General features: G+C 43.5%; 1 protein-coding gene across 2 annotated transcripts; it reads right to left on the bottom strand.

Annotated features, from left to right (window-relative positions):
• Nucleotides 1-72: 72 nt before the first annotated feature.
• Nucleotides 73-17633, bottom strand: BROX (BRO1 domain and CAAX motif containing). Of its 2 annotated transcripts, none has more exons than XM_021552457.3 (13): nucleotides 17487-17633; nucleotides 15294-15424; nucleotides 14546-14652; nucleotides 12972-13068; nucleotides 11570-11665; nucleotides 10853-10925; nucleotides 10421-10526; nucleotides 9775-9864; nucleotides 8967-9052; nucleotides 7575-7656; nucleotides 6435-6585; nucleotides 4964-5123; nucleotides 73-4506 (listed from the first exon to the last, which is right to left on the bottom strand). In XM_021552457.3, exons 2-13 carry the CDS (start codon nucleotides 15392-15394, stop codon nucleotides 4420-4422), a joined length of 1236 nt encoding a protein of 411 aa, XP_021408132.1. In that variant the 5' UTR covers nucleotides 15395-15424; nucleotides 17487-17633; the 3' UTR covers nucleotides 73-4419. The 2 variants fall into 2 exon arrangements, with proteins under 2 accessions (XP_021408132.1, XP_085433317.1); XM_085577191.1 differs by lacking the exon at nucleotides 17487-17633 and adding an exon at nucleotides 16783-16924.
• Nucleotides 17634-17674: the final 41 nt, after the last annotated feature.

Below are 17674 nucleotides of genomic sequence, written 5' to 3'. Positions count from 1 at the left end.
CAGAAAGTAACATTCAAGACAGAGTCTCTTTCTTGCTACTGTATGTAAAATTGTAAATAATGAAATAGCACATTATACTTGAAGATTGTTTATTTTAAATGGTATTCTGAAATTCGTGGCTATATACAAATTTTCAACTATGAAGCTTAAGATTGCATGGTGACGGTCTTCACAAAGTAAGGCTGCTCGGTCAGTGATCTCAGAGCTGATTCCATTGCAGTGGGATTACCCAGAGTACAAGATGGCTTCTGGAAGCTTGTAATCCATGAAGGCACCAACACCAAAAGAGGGAGGCGTTCCTACATAAAAAGCTAATCAAGGGTCCCCTGGGTTGCCATGGGACCTTTGCTGAATTTGAGAACATCACCAGCAGGGAAAGGTCTCAGTCAAGCCAAGGGTCACTGTGGAAAAGCCTTTACACTGCATTCACACCCTGGAGACAGGTACACACTGCAGGGGCTTTTCCATGCCAGTCTTACTCACTGTGCTTTATTCCTCCCTCAGCTGGGCCAGTGACAGGGATAAAACACAGAAAAAGGAAAAAAATGCAGCTTATGTTACTATGGTAATTAAAAAGTGATCTTTAGAGACAAACTTTTTAGGGATAATTAATAGGCATGAACAGGATTTATGTTAATACTGAAACTTCAGTTTAGATAACAGACACAAGGATGGATAAAATGTTTCACCCTGCAGCCAACAGATAGAAAGTCTTCACCTCTTGGAATTCCCATGGAAAACAGATGAGCTACTGCCTCCTCTCATGTTCCCCAGTACTAAAGGCAGAGATATGCTTCATGAGTTTGTTTTACACACAGACAATTAAAAATACATTTTAGTAATGTTTCCCATTAAAACCTTATCCATAACACAGTACTGAAATCAGTGCAACAAAATGACAGGAAAGAGTATTTACAAGCATATGGTATTGTACCAAATTTGCAAGACAAGAAAATTCTAAAGTGCAAAGTTGTCTCTATTCTACACAGACACAGAGATCCATTTTCCTGCTTCTTGTACAAATGACCACCATTGTTACAGACACACCATGGATCCATGCTGAACATCCAAGTGACCAAACACCATCCCTAGGCTGACAGGCAAAACTCCTCTACCAAATCCAGTAGGAGGCAGACATCTGCATCCAGGGGGGCAGGTTTAGGTCCCTCAGATGTAGGTGTGTCACATGCTGGATGGAGAGTAACTACTGAAAACTCAGGAACACGAAACATGGAGGAGGTTAATTTAAATACATGGAGAAAGTGTATTTAAATACATGGAGGAAGGTATTTAAATAGAAATCCTACAAAGAGCTTAATGGTTTGGTTTACAGTAGATTAAAGACAATGACTGCTTTTCTTAAAGCACAAAACAGAGGGCCCAGCACTCCGTATTTTATTCAGCTGCAGTTCTGTCCTGCTTCAGATGGGGCACGAATTTTTAGACTATTTACACCAACAAGATTTGCAGGCTTAGCCATGAGAGCCTCTAAAAACAGAGAGAGGCCACAAAAACAGGCTCTTGCAGCATTAGAATATTAAAAAGTCACTATTCAAAATACCTCACTGTTAAAAATTACTAAAGGGAGCTTTAAGAGAAGAAACATGGCTGCTGGGTTTCCAGAGTCACTGAAACTCCCAGTTCATTCACTCATATTCTTAAGCATATTGGACAGTTAATCTATATCCTATTTACAGTAATTCCTGCTCCTACCCAACAAAACCAGAAGAGAAAGCTGCTCATTGTCTCACAGCTCTCTCTACTTTGCAAACTAAACAGTCTCCAGCTTCTTATTTTTTAGCAAAACTCTCCAATGTTTGCCACAGGATTTCAGCTACAAGTAAACAAAGTTTGTCTTGAAAAGCAACACATGTTAAGTGAATAAATTTGTTCCATTCTTCTATTTTTAAACTACTACATAATATTTACTGAAACAGCTATGGCATAAGAGGTTACACAGCTAGGCTTAAGTAATGTCATCGTCTGACACAATTCACTTGGTTATGCCCCAAACTATTTACAGTGAACTTGATTCAGACAAACCACTTGGTTTGAGAAAGCGTCCAAAGAATTCCAAGTCCATAAAATAATCTTTCCTACCAAGATGTTTGGGAACGACTTAGTCATGATTTGGTAATTTGATTTTAAGATATTTCTCTACAGGATCCCACCCATGGGTAAAAGCTGCCTTGGAAATGAGTCCCAGGACCTACATGTGCATTAGCAAATGAGGGCAAGTCTGTGCCACAGTTTGTAGCAGATGGAAGGGAAATTGAGGGGAGGACGGAAAACGGGATCTAGTCTGCACAGAAAGAAAACTAATTCAGTTGAGATGTGTACATATTGACAAAGAATTCTGAAAAACAATGAGTAGCTAAAAAAAAATGTGATTATGAAACTGAGTTAACTGTATCTTGATCCTTAAAGGGGGTAGGCTGAACAAATGTTGATGACTACAGCTGGAATACATTTTTAGAATTAAAATTCATATAAGAAAACTAACTCCACACTCTACTCTGGCAAATCCCAAGCTGGTCTTTTAACAATGCAAGAAGTCTAATAAGTCAGGTGATCAAGTTAGGAAAAGATTTGAGTAACTCTTCATGAAACATGCTCCAGGTCCCCGTGCAGCACCAGAAAAAATGGAGCCATTTCAGGCATGTATTCTTCTTGATACTCATTATCCTTTAGGCCCCTGCAGAACATAAACTTCTTCCAAAGAAATTCAGCTCAATTTACACTTAGTTTTATGTGCAGAACTGACAGAAAGAAAAATCCATCATGTGAAGCAAGGAGATCTGCATTTGATCAACCCACAACAGCCAGCATTAAATGTCTCTTTGCCTTTTGCATCAACACATTTTGTAATTTGGTCCAGTATCTCAGGAAGATCTCGAGTTCCCTATTAACCTCCTTGGCAGCTTTTGTTCCACAGGCCTTCAAGGAGTTACACACCTGTTCTCTAAGCTCAGTGACTCCAAGCTCTGTTAAGGATTTTAGAAGCACTGAATTACAGCACGGTGGAAGGTGAACAAAGAGTACAAAGTGAGGAATGTGTTTACAGTTTACATCACAGTAAATGCATTTGCCATCATGCTTGCTGGAAGGGTGAACATTGTCAGGCTGCTCAGTTTCTTTCTTAGGCCAAGAGAAGTGCAGCAACTGGTACCCAGGGATTGCAAGGCTCTCACTTCAACACATGCATCATATGCCTTTGCATTTGCAGCAAATCAGAAAGATGTTTTTGTTGTCAAGGGCGTTTTGCAGTGCTCAGCACTAAAGAATGCTGTCACATTTTCCACAGCAGGCAGAAATGGAAGCAGCAAGTTCGACAAAATCCTTTCTTTCTCAGCCTTGACTGGGCTTGGCTTCTGGCAAGTTTTCTTCAGAAAGAGCTGATTTCAGTGCAATATTGCAAAAGCTGAGAAGCAGCACTGTTTACACAGGGCATAAAGGAAACCTAGAGCTTGGCTTCCCAGCTGTGCCATCAGCTCTTCAACTTGTCTTACCTCCCTGCTCTCCTGACAGCTCTTTACAGGTACCACCCAGATAGAAACATGGCAACTTACTTTCAAATCCATTACCATAGCATGACAGCTTCAGGAATTCCAGTGCCAGGAGATTAGAACTGTCTGCAGCCTTCAAATCTAACAAAGCTTTGAAGATTCAAAAACTCTGAACGAATGACACAGGGATGCTTTGCTTTTAAGCACTTCTATATTGCTTGCTGCATCACTTTCAGATACACTTTGATATGAAAGGACTTGGATTAAAGGACAGAAAAAGCTAAGGTACCTTACTACAAATTCTGATATAAAACCCCTAATCTACAGAGGAAAGAAGAGAGACTAAGTTTCACAACATAAATTGTGCTCCTGTTATGCAGAACTTGAGGTTTCCCAAGTTCTGTGCAAGTCCTGTGAAATACCATAGGACTGTTACAACCCTAACCCAGATTTTCTTCCCTCACTACAATTAGGTGAATTTAGACACACCAGGGTGCTAAGCCTGAATGACAAAACTTGAATAAATATAACTTTTCATGCTAACTTCTGTTTGCAGAATTGGACATGATATAGCATATAAGGTAATGGAAAAACCCTTAAGCATTACAATCATGATACTTCCTTTGCTATTTGTGGGTAAATCTAAACCCACAAAAAGAAACTCCCTAGAGGCACAATAGGAACATGTAAGCCCACTCATTCTATGATATCCCACTGAAACAAAAAATAAGTCAGATATAAATAACCTCCTAGAAATCCACCACATTCTTAAGCAAGATAGACACATATTAACAAAGGTAAATTAAATTAGTCTTCAAAATGAAAAGAGGAGAATCAAAAAAAGGAGATCAGAACTAAAGCCCCAGAGTCCTATGAATACAGTTTCAAAGTGAATTCAAAGCACTTATGGCATTTAAGAAATCTGGCATCCACTGTCTTTTTGAGGCTTTATATCTGGTTCCTTCAGAGGTTTTACTTCTTCATCTGGTTTTGGTTTAGCCTGCAAACAAGAAGGAAAAAAAAACCCCAACTAAATACCACAAGTACAAACCACTGTGTCTGCACAGTATTTATGCACAGCTAACTTTACATGTTATAATCTTATAGACCCATCTCTTTTCAAGGCTGAAAACCTTGAGTAAGCCCCAGGCAAGAGGGAAAAGACAACTATTCACTGTTTCAGCATCTTTCAATGAATCCTTTTCTAAAAAATAATCTTTCTCTAGCATGCTGTAATGTTACAGGACTTGGTAAAAAATGAGCTGATTTTCCAGATGCTGGCAGTTTGGCAGAGGTTAATTGACTTGCTCCTGGCACAATAGAAGGATGAGCTTAGGTTGTAGCCTTGTGTCTGCTTCTTACACTGAGCTGGGGAATGCTATGGAAGAGTCAAACTAACTCTGTATGATACACAGAATAAAGCCAGAGGGAAAGAACAGCACATGGGATTATCTTACAGTGTCCTCCTTTGGCCTCTTGGTGAGATCAAATGCTGCAACTGTTTCAGGAGTCCAGTGTGCGTTCAAAGCAGGAAACTCAAAAGGAACAGGCTCTACTAAGCCATAGTTTGCTTTCAATTCCAGCTGGGGAGCCTCTGCTGGCACCTTCTGGAAATAGCTGGAACAGAATACAGAAAGGTATTTAAAATACAATGCACCACGTCTGCAAGTCTTGTTTGCAATTCTAAACAAAACAATCTAGGTTTTCACAGGGGCAAGTGCTGCTGCTCTCTTCCATTTCATTAAGGCATTGCCTAACATGCATTCTGCCAGTAAGGTTCATAAGAACAAAAGCAACTCCTTCCCAGTAGTGTTGTTTGTTCCCTAATTGTGTGGTGGGTTTTCTCCTACTTAATAACCATTATTTCCAGTACTTCAATGAGAAGAGCATCTTTTGTCCAAAAAAACCCTTCAAAACATAAATGAGGATTTAAAGTACTTTCCAAAGATGAAGAGGACAGTTCTTTTCCTAAACAGTCCTAATGTACCACAGTGGACGACAGCAACACAGCAGCCCCCAAAGACTGGCTACAGGGCAAAGCCTGACTCAGGGTGTCCCTCTGCCCTTGGCAGGCCAGCAGGAGCTCACACACTGACACACTCTGCCTCACTTCCTGTGCTGCACACAGCTCCCCCAAAACAGCCACTGCTCTCTCTTTCCAAGTTTTGTTCTAGAGGGACACAGATGTGTTGAAAACTCCAGTATGCTGTTGTTGTAACCTCTGACAATGGGTATTTGAATCAAATCAGAGCAGAGCATTTCTCTTCCTATAAGCAGTTCACTTTGATGTACTTGACCATCCTTTCCATCTAGTCAGTTCCCCTATTTATACATAAAAAATGGAAATAACAAACCTATTATGGAACACTAAATTGTAATAGGAGGGAAGGGGAGAAATAAATGAGCAAAACAACTCTAAAGACAAACTAATCTTGATTATTTTCAACTGAAATAAAAACTTGGTATTTCCAAACCATTTTAGGAAGGACATTAATGAACAGAAAGCCCTATTCACAATATTAACTATACTTGGACTAGTAAAGCTCTTAGCACCCTAAGCATGATCTTCATTGAAGGCAGCACCATGTTTTGACTTTCCTGCTTGCAATGCAGAATCACCTACTGGTCTTCTCCTTTTCCCCCTCTGTCCTCTTTTCCCTACTAAATCCCAGGAGACAGGAAGAGAGCATTAGAGCAACACAGCAACTTCAGCAGATTTTGTCCTGTACAGAAGAAAAAGTAACCAGGTGGCTGAGGAATGAGGGAAGAAATCCACTCAGCCTCTCTAGATGTCAGTCCAGCCCACCCTGCTGAACTGGCACAGGACACACAGAGTGGGACAGCACAGACCCACTGCAAATCTGCCAAGAGAAAATTATAGAATTGCAAATTTCATGCAAAGTGCTGTACCAACTATGAATTACTTACATAAATCCATTCTCTCTCTGGCATTTTTCTAAGGTGTTCTTAATCAAACTTCCTAATTTCCTAAAGAAAAGATGTCCAGAAGGTTTAGCAGTAGTCCCAGGCCCTTTGGTTTCTCCATATTCTTTGCACAATGCTTCAGCCTTGGCAAAAACTTTGCAAGAAAGAAAGGAAAACAAAAATTATTTACATGACCCTCTTAAATCATGGTTCTGCTCTACAATGCTTCAGTCTTAGAAGACACCTGAATCCAGTCAGGCCTCTTTCTTCTTAGAAACAAAACCAAACCAGCTGAAAGACAGCCAAGATTTACTGCATCCAACAAGTAACTAGGAACAGGAAAAGAAAAAAATAGCATTTGGGGTGGGAAAGCATTCTTATGTGTGGGGCAAAATGCACCAATAAGCCCAAGAACTGTGCCACATGGTAGGGAAAAACAGAGGGTATGAAGGTGTCCACACACAGCTGATGCCCCAAACCAAACAACAATATCTGATATGGAGTGGGAGAAGAAGCACTGTTCTCTGAACAGCAGAGCAGTATTTGTTTTACTCCAAGAAATCCAACTTGGGTTGTTCTTAATACATTTTTTTATTTATTTTTAAAACTAATGTAGAAGTTTCCACTTTGAAGTTTTGAGCATTTTTATACATATCAGTAAAGTTATGCAGTGCAGGCCGGGGGTAGAAGTAGCTTTGAAGAGAGAAGACTGGGCAGAAGACCTTGAGCTACTACAAACATGCCTGAATATACCTTTCAAATGAATAGAAAAGAAGTAAGTTACTGAAACTGTTTAAAAATAAACAAGCATGATCTAGATTTACAATTTAACCTCCAAAGCAGAAATGGCTGCACTACTCAAACATATAAACCAGAAAACAGGATGACCAGATCATTGGTTTTTACATTGTGTATTGCAGGCAGCTCAAAACCAGTCTAAGAAGTGAAGATGAAAATTTTCTGCAGAAATGTTATGAAAGACAGTGTTTGGTAAGACAAAAATAAAAATACACTATCTCTTTTCAAAGGTGTGCTGGATTTCCATCAGGTGACAGATTATGGGAAAGTAAATTAACACAATACAGCAAAACAGAACAGGCATGACATCATCAGATCCTGTACTCCACTCTCAACCACACTTACATTTTTCTGATTCCTGCAGAGATCTGATTGCTTCCCCACATTTATCACTTGCCAGCAAAGTCTGGCCATGGTAACAGTATGCCTGATGGGAGAGGAGAAAATCATTACCAACACCACTGGGCACTTCCTGCACCAATCCCCTTTCTCCTGCTCCCTACAGCAGCTGCAGCTCTTTGAAGCTGCCATTCCCTGCAGGTAGTTGACAGCTGGAGAATGCAAGTCAAAGCAGCATTCACTGAGCCATTTGTGCAGTTCAGCATGAACACCATGAACCAGAACCACGAACACTTGGTCTGAACCGAGCTGTCTCGGCTCTAGCCAAGAGTAACTGAGCTGCACAAAGCTGTTTGACCTGAAGCACTGGCACACAGGCCAGCCCAGCTCTCACTGGAGCAGTGTGCATCATCCCCCCAGCACAGAGAGACAATGAACCCCAGGCAAGTTTACAAAGCTAAGACTAAAAACTAAAACTATCTGAACTACTCAAAAACTCCCTCTGCGACAAACAGCACTGAATCTGGAAGAGATGAGGTGTTCAGCTGTCTGAGATATTTTGTCATAGTCCAAATAACTTTTCCACCCCCAAAAAGTCGCATTCCTTCACACCTGTGCTTGGAGGTGGTATTGTATTCCAGTGGGAACTGAATTGCCTATGATCTATTACCAGTTTAACTAGTAAATACAACAGGTGAAGGAACAATCCCATCAACTAATGCACACCCTGCCCCTCTTCCTTAAGTGTCTGTTCTCACAGTACAAATCTATCTAAATCTACCACTGCCCAGATCACTCAAATTTAAAAAAAGGAGAAGTACCACAACTCTGACCCTCCCTCACCTCTCAAACTTGCTCATAAGACAAGCAGATTTTAGCTACAGGTTCAGCCTAAGAGAAAGACAATTATGTAAACTCCTTAGCTTGGGCCTTTTGTACAGGATAAAAACAACAAATTACAGGCTGTGGCAGGCCACGAGACACAACAAATTTAGCAGCTGAGGATCTCAAGGGCACTGCAGTACTTGCTAGGAGATCCATCAGGCAAAGAGGGACAGCTCTTGGAACAGTACCTTTTGGTACTTGATGCAGTTTCTTTCAGGGCCTTCATAAAGATGCTCAGCTCTGAACTGTGCCTAAGATCAGACTGTGATGCAGGTAACAGAGAGCATCATTATGCTCAACATGAACGGCTTCAATTAAAGATCTGTGATCACAACAAATCCACACTGCTGCAATTTCATCTGGCTCCACAAAAGCAGTTCAAATGTCACTGACAGTGCACAGTTCCTCTTCATAGTATGCAAAGAAAGCCAAGGCAATACTTAGCCCCCATTCCCTATGCAGCCCTTGGCAGACAGACAAGAAGCTGTGACTACTGCCACCCAAAGTACTTACGTAGGCCATATAGAAACAGCTCTTCAAGTTTAAGTACTTCCTCCATTTACCTGCATAGGCTGGATCCAAACTGGATAATGTTTGATCTGTAAACACATATGTAAAGTTATTCTTAAGACATTCCCAAAAAGAAAAATCCCAAACACATTACAAGACCAGAATTGTTAAACTTAGCAATAGATCCCACTCTAAAGTATCCAGAAACAAGGGACAAAAATTCCTCCTGCAAAAGCACAGAAAAACCATGAGAAACCCCCCCAAAATATGCAGCTATCATGCAGTTGTCCCTAGAATCCCTGAAACTGCTATCCACTAATTGTGGATGGCTATTTCTTTAAGTATGTTTAGGCAGCATTTCAAAGCTTGTTCCTAGTTTAAGTTCCAGTAGTGACTCCCATACTTCTGCACTTCTCCCTCTTGCCTCAGTAGTCCCAGAGATCATTTTACTCTTCTGGATGGTGGGACATAATGAACCCACTCTGCTCTCCATGCTCTGCATCATGATCTGCTGCCCAAAGGCAGCTGGAACAGACTCCACTGACATCAGGCAATTTGTCTGCTGCTAGTCTGTCTTCCTTCACTAACATTTCCTACCATCAGCTACAGAACGAGATACCCACAAAACCAAAAAGCCTTATCAAAATACATGCTGATAACTGAAGGCTTAAATGTGCTAAATAGAAGCTAAATACACACTCCATATCCACCAACAACAGCATTAATATTGCAATTTATGGATGGGTGAAGTATATCTGCTTAGCAAGAGTGCATAAACCAAGTCACTAAGGACACAAAACAAGACACTCACCAGCTTTTTGGTAGAAGTTGGCTGTTTCATAAGCAAGAGCAGCTATTAGGCCTGGATTGTGTTTTAGCTCAATAGCCCGAGCAATTGTCACTGCAAAATAGTTCCACACCATGGTTTAAGTTTAATTGAAATGTCCCATCACATCAAATCAGCAGAGGCATTTAGGGTTTTAAAACCCCTGCATGAACAGAAAATAGATGTGCAGTCAAGCAAACAGCAGAATCAAGACAGATTGTTTCTTGGATAGAATGATTCCAATTTAATGGAAAAACTGAAGGAACGTTAGCCTTAAGATTAGCTAATAAACGGAAGCTGCACATATTTTAAAGTAAAGGAACTGGGAATATCTGTTAGGCAAGCATGGTGGTTAAACGGTTGCATGAAAGGGAAGAAAAAAAGAGTAATGCCACACACAAGTTCTTCCAAAGTGAAAGATATTCCATATTACAATTTTAATATCAGACTGATTTTTGCATTTTCCATCTATAATTGTCATGTAATTTTCTTTAAAAGCAATTTGTCCCACTATGTCACAGTACTTCAGGAGATTAAAAAACCCATGGCCTTGCTGCCAAACAGAATTCATGAGACAACAGTGACCCACGGTGTCATTTCCCACACCCAACCAATGTCTATTTGAAGATACCTTCTTGAGCTTCAGCTTGACACTGTATGATGTAGGAGTCTATGAGTCGAGCTTCTAAATCTCTTCCCTTTTCCACAGGTGTAATCAATTTTGGAATGTGACTTTCCTAAATACAGAGCAAGTCTCAGAGTTAGTGTAGGCCTAATACCAGTGCAAAACAAGTGCCTCATTCCTAAATGGATGGGACATACTGAGTGAGGGTCCCAAGACAGCACTGTAGACATGATATGGACAGACAGACAAACCACACTTCCAGTGCCACTGGGAATGAGTTGCAGGGATTGAGTGCCACCACAACATATTAACACCCTTCTGTTTCCTGCATCATTCAGGTGCTCTCAGGTATGTATGTGTAGCAAAGGCCTCTCTAAGACAAAAAGTCAAGTATTTGGAGACACCTTGAAGAACAGACAGCAAAGAAAGTCCTTCTACCTTCAGGTGTTTAAAAATCCCAGCTGCTATCTTCAGGCTGCGGTGAACATCTTTTGCTTCATCTTCCGTTATACTGAGAAAATAGAATTAATTGGTAAAATTATAGTTAGAAAGGGACTCTAAGTGTCATTTAGTGCCACCTCCTGCTTTTGGGCACCACATTTGGCAACAGCAAATCAGGTCAGTTATGGCTTTGTCTAGATGAATCTTAAATCCTTCAAGAATCAAGAGCCCACTAATTCCCTAAGTGACCTGTCCCACAGATGTGCAACCCTCAGAGTAAAGGAGTTTCTTACAGTGTCCAATAATGAAATAATCATATAGAACTCACTTGAAAAAAATGAAATTTAAGATCCTGTGATGAGTCTCAAGTAAAAGGGAACCTCAGTGTTACAAGCCAAGGATTTAGAAGCCTACAGGACTAAACATCAGCAGAGCTGTGATTTTAAGAAACTCAGTTTTGTACCTGGATATTTAGATGGAGACTGATGAAGGGTTTATTGACAACTGACACTTTCTCTGTATCAGCCCTATGGTGCTACTGCACTCGGTTCAGAGGCAAGAAGGGACTGAAGTGCTTGTGTGTAAAGACCAACTCCCTCCTGGAACTCCTCTGTCTGAGCTGGACATTTCCTGTAGCAAGCAATCCCCAGAAGCTGCTAAATCTTTGGTGGAATATTGCTGCAGCAGAATTGTTAAGAAAAGAAAACTACTTACTCTTCTTTTCCAGCGAGTCTTGATGCATATTTTGTGTACCATAGAGCTACATTAAATCCCATGGAAATCAGTTCAAACACTGCATCCTGCTGGGCACTAAAGAAAGACAGACAAAAACCCCCCAAAAATTTAATGCATTCAGTTTTGTTCCCACATCTCTCTCTTCCTATCGTTCACATTGCAAAAGTCAACATTTCTCTTCATAAAGCATTTTTCATTTCAGATGAAAACAATTTCCATTTCCGAACCTCCTACTTGCTGAACTGCCGAACAGAGACTTCAATTTTCTTACTTATTTCCTTTAAGAACTCAGAATCTCCCATTCAGATGCCCACCCTTCCCTTTTGGGAACTTTTATTTTAAAACTGTAACTTGAGATTTGTTTAGCTTTGGGTGTGGCTGACATTTTTCCATCTCCTTTTTTTTTTTTTTTTTTAATTGCACATTTTGTGGAAAGCCTTGCCCTGGAATGTCCACTTTAAAGTTGTACTGCTAAATTAATAAGTCAGAATCTGTTTTAACTCTCTCAAATGAATGTTATTGCAATTATTTATGTAACTGCAGACAAACAGCACGTGCAAATAGCAGGCAATTTCAAAAGCTAAAAACAGAGTCTTTGAAAAGACTGAACTTGTAGTCACAAGCTCAGTTTAGCTTAGAAACTAGCAAACCTTTTAAAAAGAAAGATGTGGGAGTGGGAAGACTAATGCTGGCACAAGTACAAGTGTGCATGACCGTGAGAAAATTAGAAGAAAGTCCTTATCAACAGATTTTCTTCCATGGGGAATTAAAGCTTTGAGGAGGTCAAGCACTTCTAGCTAAAGCTTGACAAATTTGTAGGCATGATTATACAACACAATTACCTCCAACAGCAAGAGACAAGTGATTAATTCAGAAGGTTACAGATCTGTATTCCTCCTGGAAACGGAAGATTTGTTTGTTTGAACCTAGAGGACATGTACTCGGAGCTTCAGAGGACAAGAACAAAATCAGATCTTCAGCAACACTGGGACCTCCAAACACACAGAAGTTCCTGGTCAGACAATAGTGCCAAATTAAGCTTTAAACTGCAGTGAGCTTTGTTACCATGCTCAACTCACTAATACCCTCAAGGCTCTTCTTTGTACTGCTCTAGCCAACTACAGGTTCATTTAGTTTATAGATCAACTGAGACCCAATGGATCCTTCTAACATTATTGTGCATTCTCACAGCTTTACATAAAAGCCATGCACACTTCAGAACAACTAACAGTATAGCAGTTACCAAAAACACAGCAACACCTTTTTAGAAACTACTTTGCTGCATTTCTGTTTCCCTTCAGGCCTGTGCTGGCACAGGTGCAGGTGTGTACAGAGCAGCAGAGAGCAGCTGCATACCCCACACCCAGAAAAGCACACGCACCTTGGGACTTGTCCTTGTAATGTGTCTGTCCATTTGAAATTCTGAATGTATCTCAACTTGCACTCTTGGGAAGTGTTATCCAGTGAAAGGATAAAACCTATGGAATAATAAAATGGGCAATCTCAAAGTAGGAAACAGAAATAAGTAATGAAGGAGATGGACCAACATAAATACAGATACAGAAATCTTTCTTGCTGAACCCCTCAAAACCCCATGTTACCTCCTGAGGTTTTTATTCGTCAGTATCTTGAGAACAAAATGTGGAAAAAACCAACTGGCTACTGCAGGAAACTGCTTGCCCAGCATATTACCAACTCAATTCTGAGAATCTTGACTGCTCAAGGAAAATCTAGCAGATGTCTGCATGTCCCATATGGTGACAAGCTGGGAGTGGGACTGGCTCAGGAACAAGATGGCTGAGGTTGTTCAAGGTGAAGGAGTGGCTGTCTCTGCCACCACAGTGGCAACCAGGAAATTCCAGGAAAAGCTGCATGGTCAACAGGGAGAGGGAAAAGGGATTCACCTAGTCATCATCTATCTCCAGGAGTATAGGAAACTGGTTCTTTATGTCCAGTAGCCCAGAAAACACCAGTTAGTGGGATGAAGCTCATGCTACGGGATGTTCAAATCCTAGTATATGCAGGCCCAGAAATTTTTTTGGGAGGCTAAAGAAGGGCCTTGGTCTGATAAGGTCTTAAAGACTGTCAAGAGCTTGCCATAGCAGCTACTGGGGCTGCACCTGTCAGTGGGTCACATGTTTATAAAATCAGAAAATACTTGTTCCTTTCACATGCAGAAGACTGACTTTAGTGCCCAAGCATGATATTTTCCTGAAGAAACTCTCAAAATCTTGGCTGTTGCAACAGGGATTCTTATCTGACCTTTAGATATGACATTAGCTTACACTCTCCCAGGAGCTCACTAAACCAACATTTACTTCCCACACTCTGAAAGATCCCACTTTCCACGAATCAGCTGATTCCTGAAAACTCTGTCCTAAGAAACCTGGCTGAGCACCTGACTGCTAAGAGACAGTCACCCAAATACTGGCAGAAGGAAGGTTTCAAAGCAATGCGTCAGCACAGATGAACCATCTACTGAAAATGCAGATACCATGTTAATGAGCACCTACATATATACACACACCTAAGACAAGCAGCAGTAGAAGGTCAATCTGCAACAAGTTTATGGTCTAGTATTAGACAAACCAGCAGTTTACACTGAATAGAAAACGATATCAACTAATTAATAGACTTAATTTGTACTTAGGGAGCAACTCACCACCACCTAAAAGACAAACGTTTTCTCCTCCAACAGGAAGCAGAATGAGGTTAAAGGCAGGAGGGCAGGGCTGCCAGCACTTGGTACTGGCAGGGTCACAAAGGACACTGAAACTTGGAGAAGAGGCCTGGTGAGCAGCTAGCACTGGTATCAAGCACAGAACCCATGAAGATACTTTCCTTCCTGAGGAGTGCAAAGCTTCTGTACAGTAGATCAGCACAATTAACAATTCTGAGAAGTGCCATTAAAATTTAACTGATACCTGATGTACTACTGCTAATAAATCTCCCTACCTTGCAGGAGTGAGAAGTACAAGTCAGCTGCATTCTTCATCATTTCTGGATTACAACTCGAGTCTGTAAACAGCTCCAACAGCCGTGTTCGGGATAACCGCAAGTCACTAAATGAGAGGAGAAAAAACAAAAGTAAAGAAAAGCATAAGAAATCTTATTTAAAAAATGTACTAATGCAGAAAAATCTTCCTTTCTCCTCTGGACACATATGACTGGACACACAGCAGTGGATAAACAGTACTCAATCTATTGTTCTAGCACTAATTAAAATAACTGTGCCTTTACCTACCAAGACACAGGGTGCACAGAGAGGAAAGGGAAGTAACAATCAGGAACATTCTTCAACATTAGAATGGGATGATGAGATGAAGAGATAAGACTAGATCTACAAAATAGGCTGAGATCCCTTTTCATTACACTCCTATCCACAACAGAACAGTCAGGCCCTATACGCTTATGGAAATTAAGCAATCTTTTGCAGAGGGATGTACAGTCATCAGAAAGACAATGAAGTGTTTAGTCTTTTGCTTCTGCATTGTTGTAATTGGCCTTGCTGTGCACTCAGAGACTAGAAAACTGAAGAATTAATTCTCTGTAAGCAAATGTTCAGTGCTAGCAGTGTCTTACTGCCTCCCTGCCTACACATCTCTAGTCATCTTCAGCTCAAAAATTGAAGAGCAACCATTACATTTAAGAATGTCCCCCAAACAGTAAGAGGCAGAGTGAAACCAGTCCCAAGTACACTTACTTGCAAACCTTTGTTGCAGCTGGAGTGGTGGCTACCCCATAATAATTAAATGAAACAGGAGCTGTAGCCTTCAGAGGGTTGCGATGGAACCAGTGGGTCATTTTCTTCCTGTAATGTTGTTTATGCCAAACCTGCAGAGTGGAAAGGAAAGAACAGCTGCAGGAACAGGTACAGCTGAGGTGCTGCACATGTCCTGCTCCTCTGCTCACAAAAAGATATTCCAAATGTAAACAAGCAAGTAGGAAATTAATTTGAAATTATTTTTTTTCCCATTTGAAATGCCAAGCTTCCATATGCCTTGTACTCATCATCCATGTGCTTTGTGTGAGAATTGCACTCTCTTGAAATACAAATGCTTTCTGAGGCAACTATTTTAAGTTAGGCAAAAAGCTACCACCTACTTTGCTCTATGTGAGCACACACATTGTTAGGAAAAAAAACTCCACATTTGTTACCTCGTGCATAAGGCCGAACATATCTCTAAATTACATTAGAAATATCTCAGAATTACAGAATCAATGGGGTTGGAAAAGACCTTGAGATTACTTAGCCCAACCTTTGTGAGAACACTACCATGTCAACTAACCATGGCACTGAGTGACGTGTCCAGACTTTCCCTGAACTCCAGGGGTGGAGGTGGGTGACTCCACCACCTCCCTGGGCAGCCCATTCCAATGTTTAACAACCCCTTCTGTGAAGAAATTCTTCCTAATGCAAAACCTGAACCTTCCTTGGCACAGCCTCAGGCCACTTCCTCTCGTCCTGTCACTTGATACCTGGAAGAAGAGGCTGATCCCCAACTTGCCACAACCTCACTCCTGAGCCTCCTTCCTCTTTTCCAGGCTAAATCTCAATTCACTGAGATCATTATACTGTGTCTGGTCCATCTGTGAGTAGCTTGTATTTGGGAGCCTTTGGTATAAACAAACCCTGACTGAAAACATGGATCTAGTTACACACATATCAGGTATAAGACCTGGAAGGTTAAGAGAGCAGAGATAAACCCGATTCTCTTTTCTTTTGCTTCAATTTCAGCAGCCAAATATAACACAAACGCTGCAGTGAGTTTTACAAGAGCAGTGCTGGGTGATGGAACATAATGGGCACATCCTGAACATGGGAGGGCCCTACTGGATAAAAGCTCACCATGAGGACAGAGAAACTGAGAAGCAAGTTGTGTGCTCTGCATCCTCAAAGGCTTTCCCGACCCCAGGGGACAAAGCCCCGAGCCCTGGGAGTGCCCTCGGAGCTGTCCCTGCTCTGAGCAGGACGCGGGACCGGAGACCCCCCAGCACCTCCATCATCCCGTGGTACTTTTGGAATCCCTTCAGTTCATCCCTGCAAACACCCTGCAGCTTTGCTGAAACAAACAAAACCAGAACAGACCCAGGAAGCTCAGCCAGCACTGATTCCCCGGCACGGCCCAGACCCTTCTGACCGAGCAGGGAGGGCTCGTTCATCGCGCCGGCGGCTATCGCGCCGTGCTTACCGGCACCTCCGGGCTTGCCGGTCCGGCCGGCGGCTGCGGCGCCGCGCCCCCTACGCGCCGTGCCCGGCCCGGCCCGGTCCCTGAGCGGCTCCCGAGGCCGCGGGACCCCGGCCCGGCCCGGTCCCCGAGCGGCTCCCGAGGCCGCGGTGCCCGGCCCGGCCCGGTCCCTGAGCGGCTCCCGAGGCCGCGGTGCCCGGCCCGGCCCGGTCCCCGAGCGGCTCCCGAGGCCGCGGGACCCCGGCCCGGCCCGGTCCCTGAGCGGCTCCCGAGGCCGCGGTGCCCGGCCCGGCCCGGTCCCTGAGCGGCTCCCGAGGCCGCGGGACCCCGGCCCGGCCCGGCCCGGTCCCCGAGCGGCTCCCGAGGCCGCGGTGCCCGGCCCGGCCCGGCCCGGCCGCTCCCGGCGCTGCGTCACGGGCCCGCGGCCGCAGCAGCGCCGGCCGCCGGCACCGCCCCACCGCGGCCGATCGCACCGACCCCGCCGCTCCCCGCCGCAGCCCCCGGGCCGCCGCCAGCAACAGCCCCGCGGCTGGCGGGCGTCCCCCGGCACAGCGGCCGCCACCGGGGCCCACGGCGCTCCCGAGGGAAGGACCCCGGGATCCACCGACACCGGCGGGAGCGGGGACGCCGGCAAACAGCGGCGGCACCGGCGCTCCCGGGGGGCGAGAGCCGCCCGCGGTGCTGCGGGGGGGGATGCCGGGGCTTACCTGGGGGCCGGCCTGCGGCGGCGGCACGGCCGGGAGCGGAGGGAGGAGCGGAGCGGGGCGGAGGGAGGAGCGGGGCGGCGCGGCCGGGCGCACATGACCGGCGCCATGGCGGGTACCGGGGCGGAAGGGGCGCTCTCGCCTCGGTAGCGATGGCGCGGCGGGCGCGGCCGGCGCCGCCTCCCCGGCTG

Source organism: Lonchura striata, chromosome 3, assembly GCF_050655825.1.
Source record: "Lonchura striata isolate lonStrDom1 chromosome 3, ASM5065582v1, whole genome shotgun sequence".
In the NCBI taxonomy this organism is placed as follows: Eukaryota; Metazoa; Chordata; class Aves; order Passeriformes; family Estrildidae; genus Lonchura; species Lonchura striata.
This window is presented reverse-complemented; position numbering and strand designations above follow the sequence as displayed.

Bases quoted from the DNA above. Each gene is read 5' to 3' on its own strand.
- BROX (XM_021552457.3), bottom strand. From the start codon at position 15,394: ATGACCCACTGGTTCCATCGCAACCCTCTGAAGGCTACAGCTCCTGTT. The intron at 10,527-10,852 runs GTAGAAGGACTT...CTCTGTATTTAG, and splicing joins GGATTTTTAAACACCTGAAG to GAAAGTCACATTCCAAAATT. The intron at 5,124-6,434 runs GTAAGTAATTCA...ATTCTGTTCCAG, and splicing joins CAGAGAGAGAATGGATTTAT to CTATTTCCAGAAGGTGCCAG.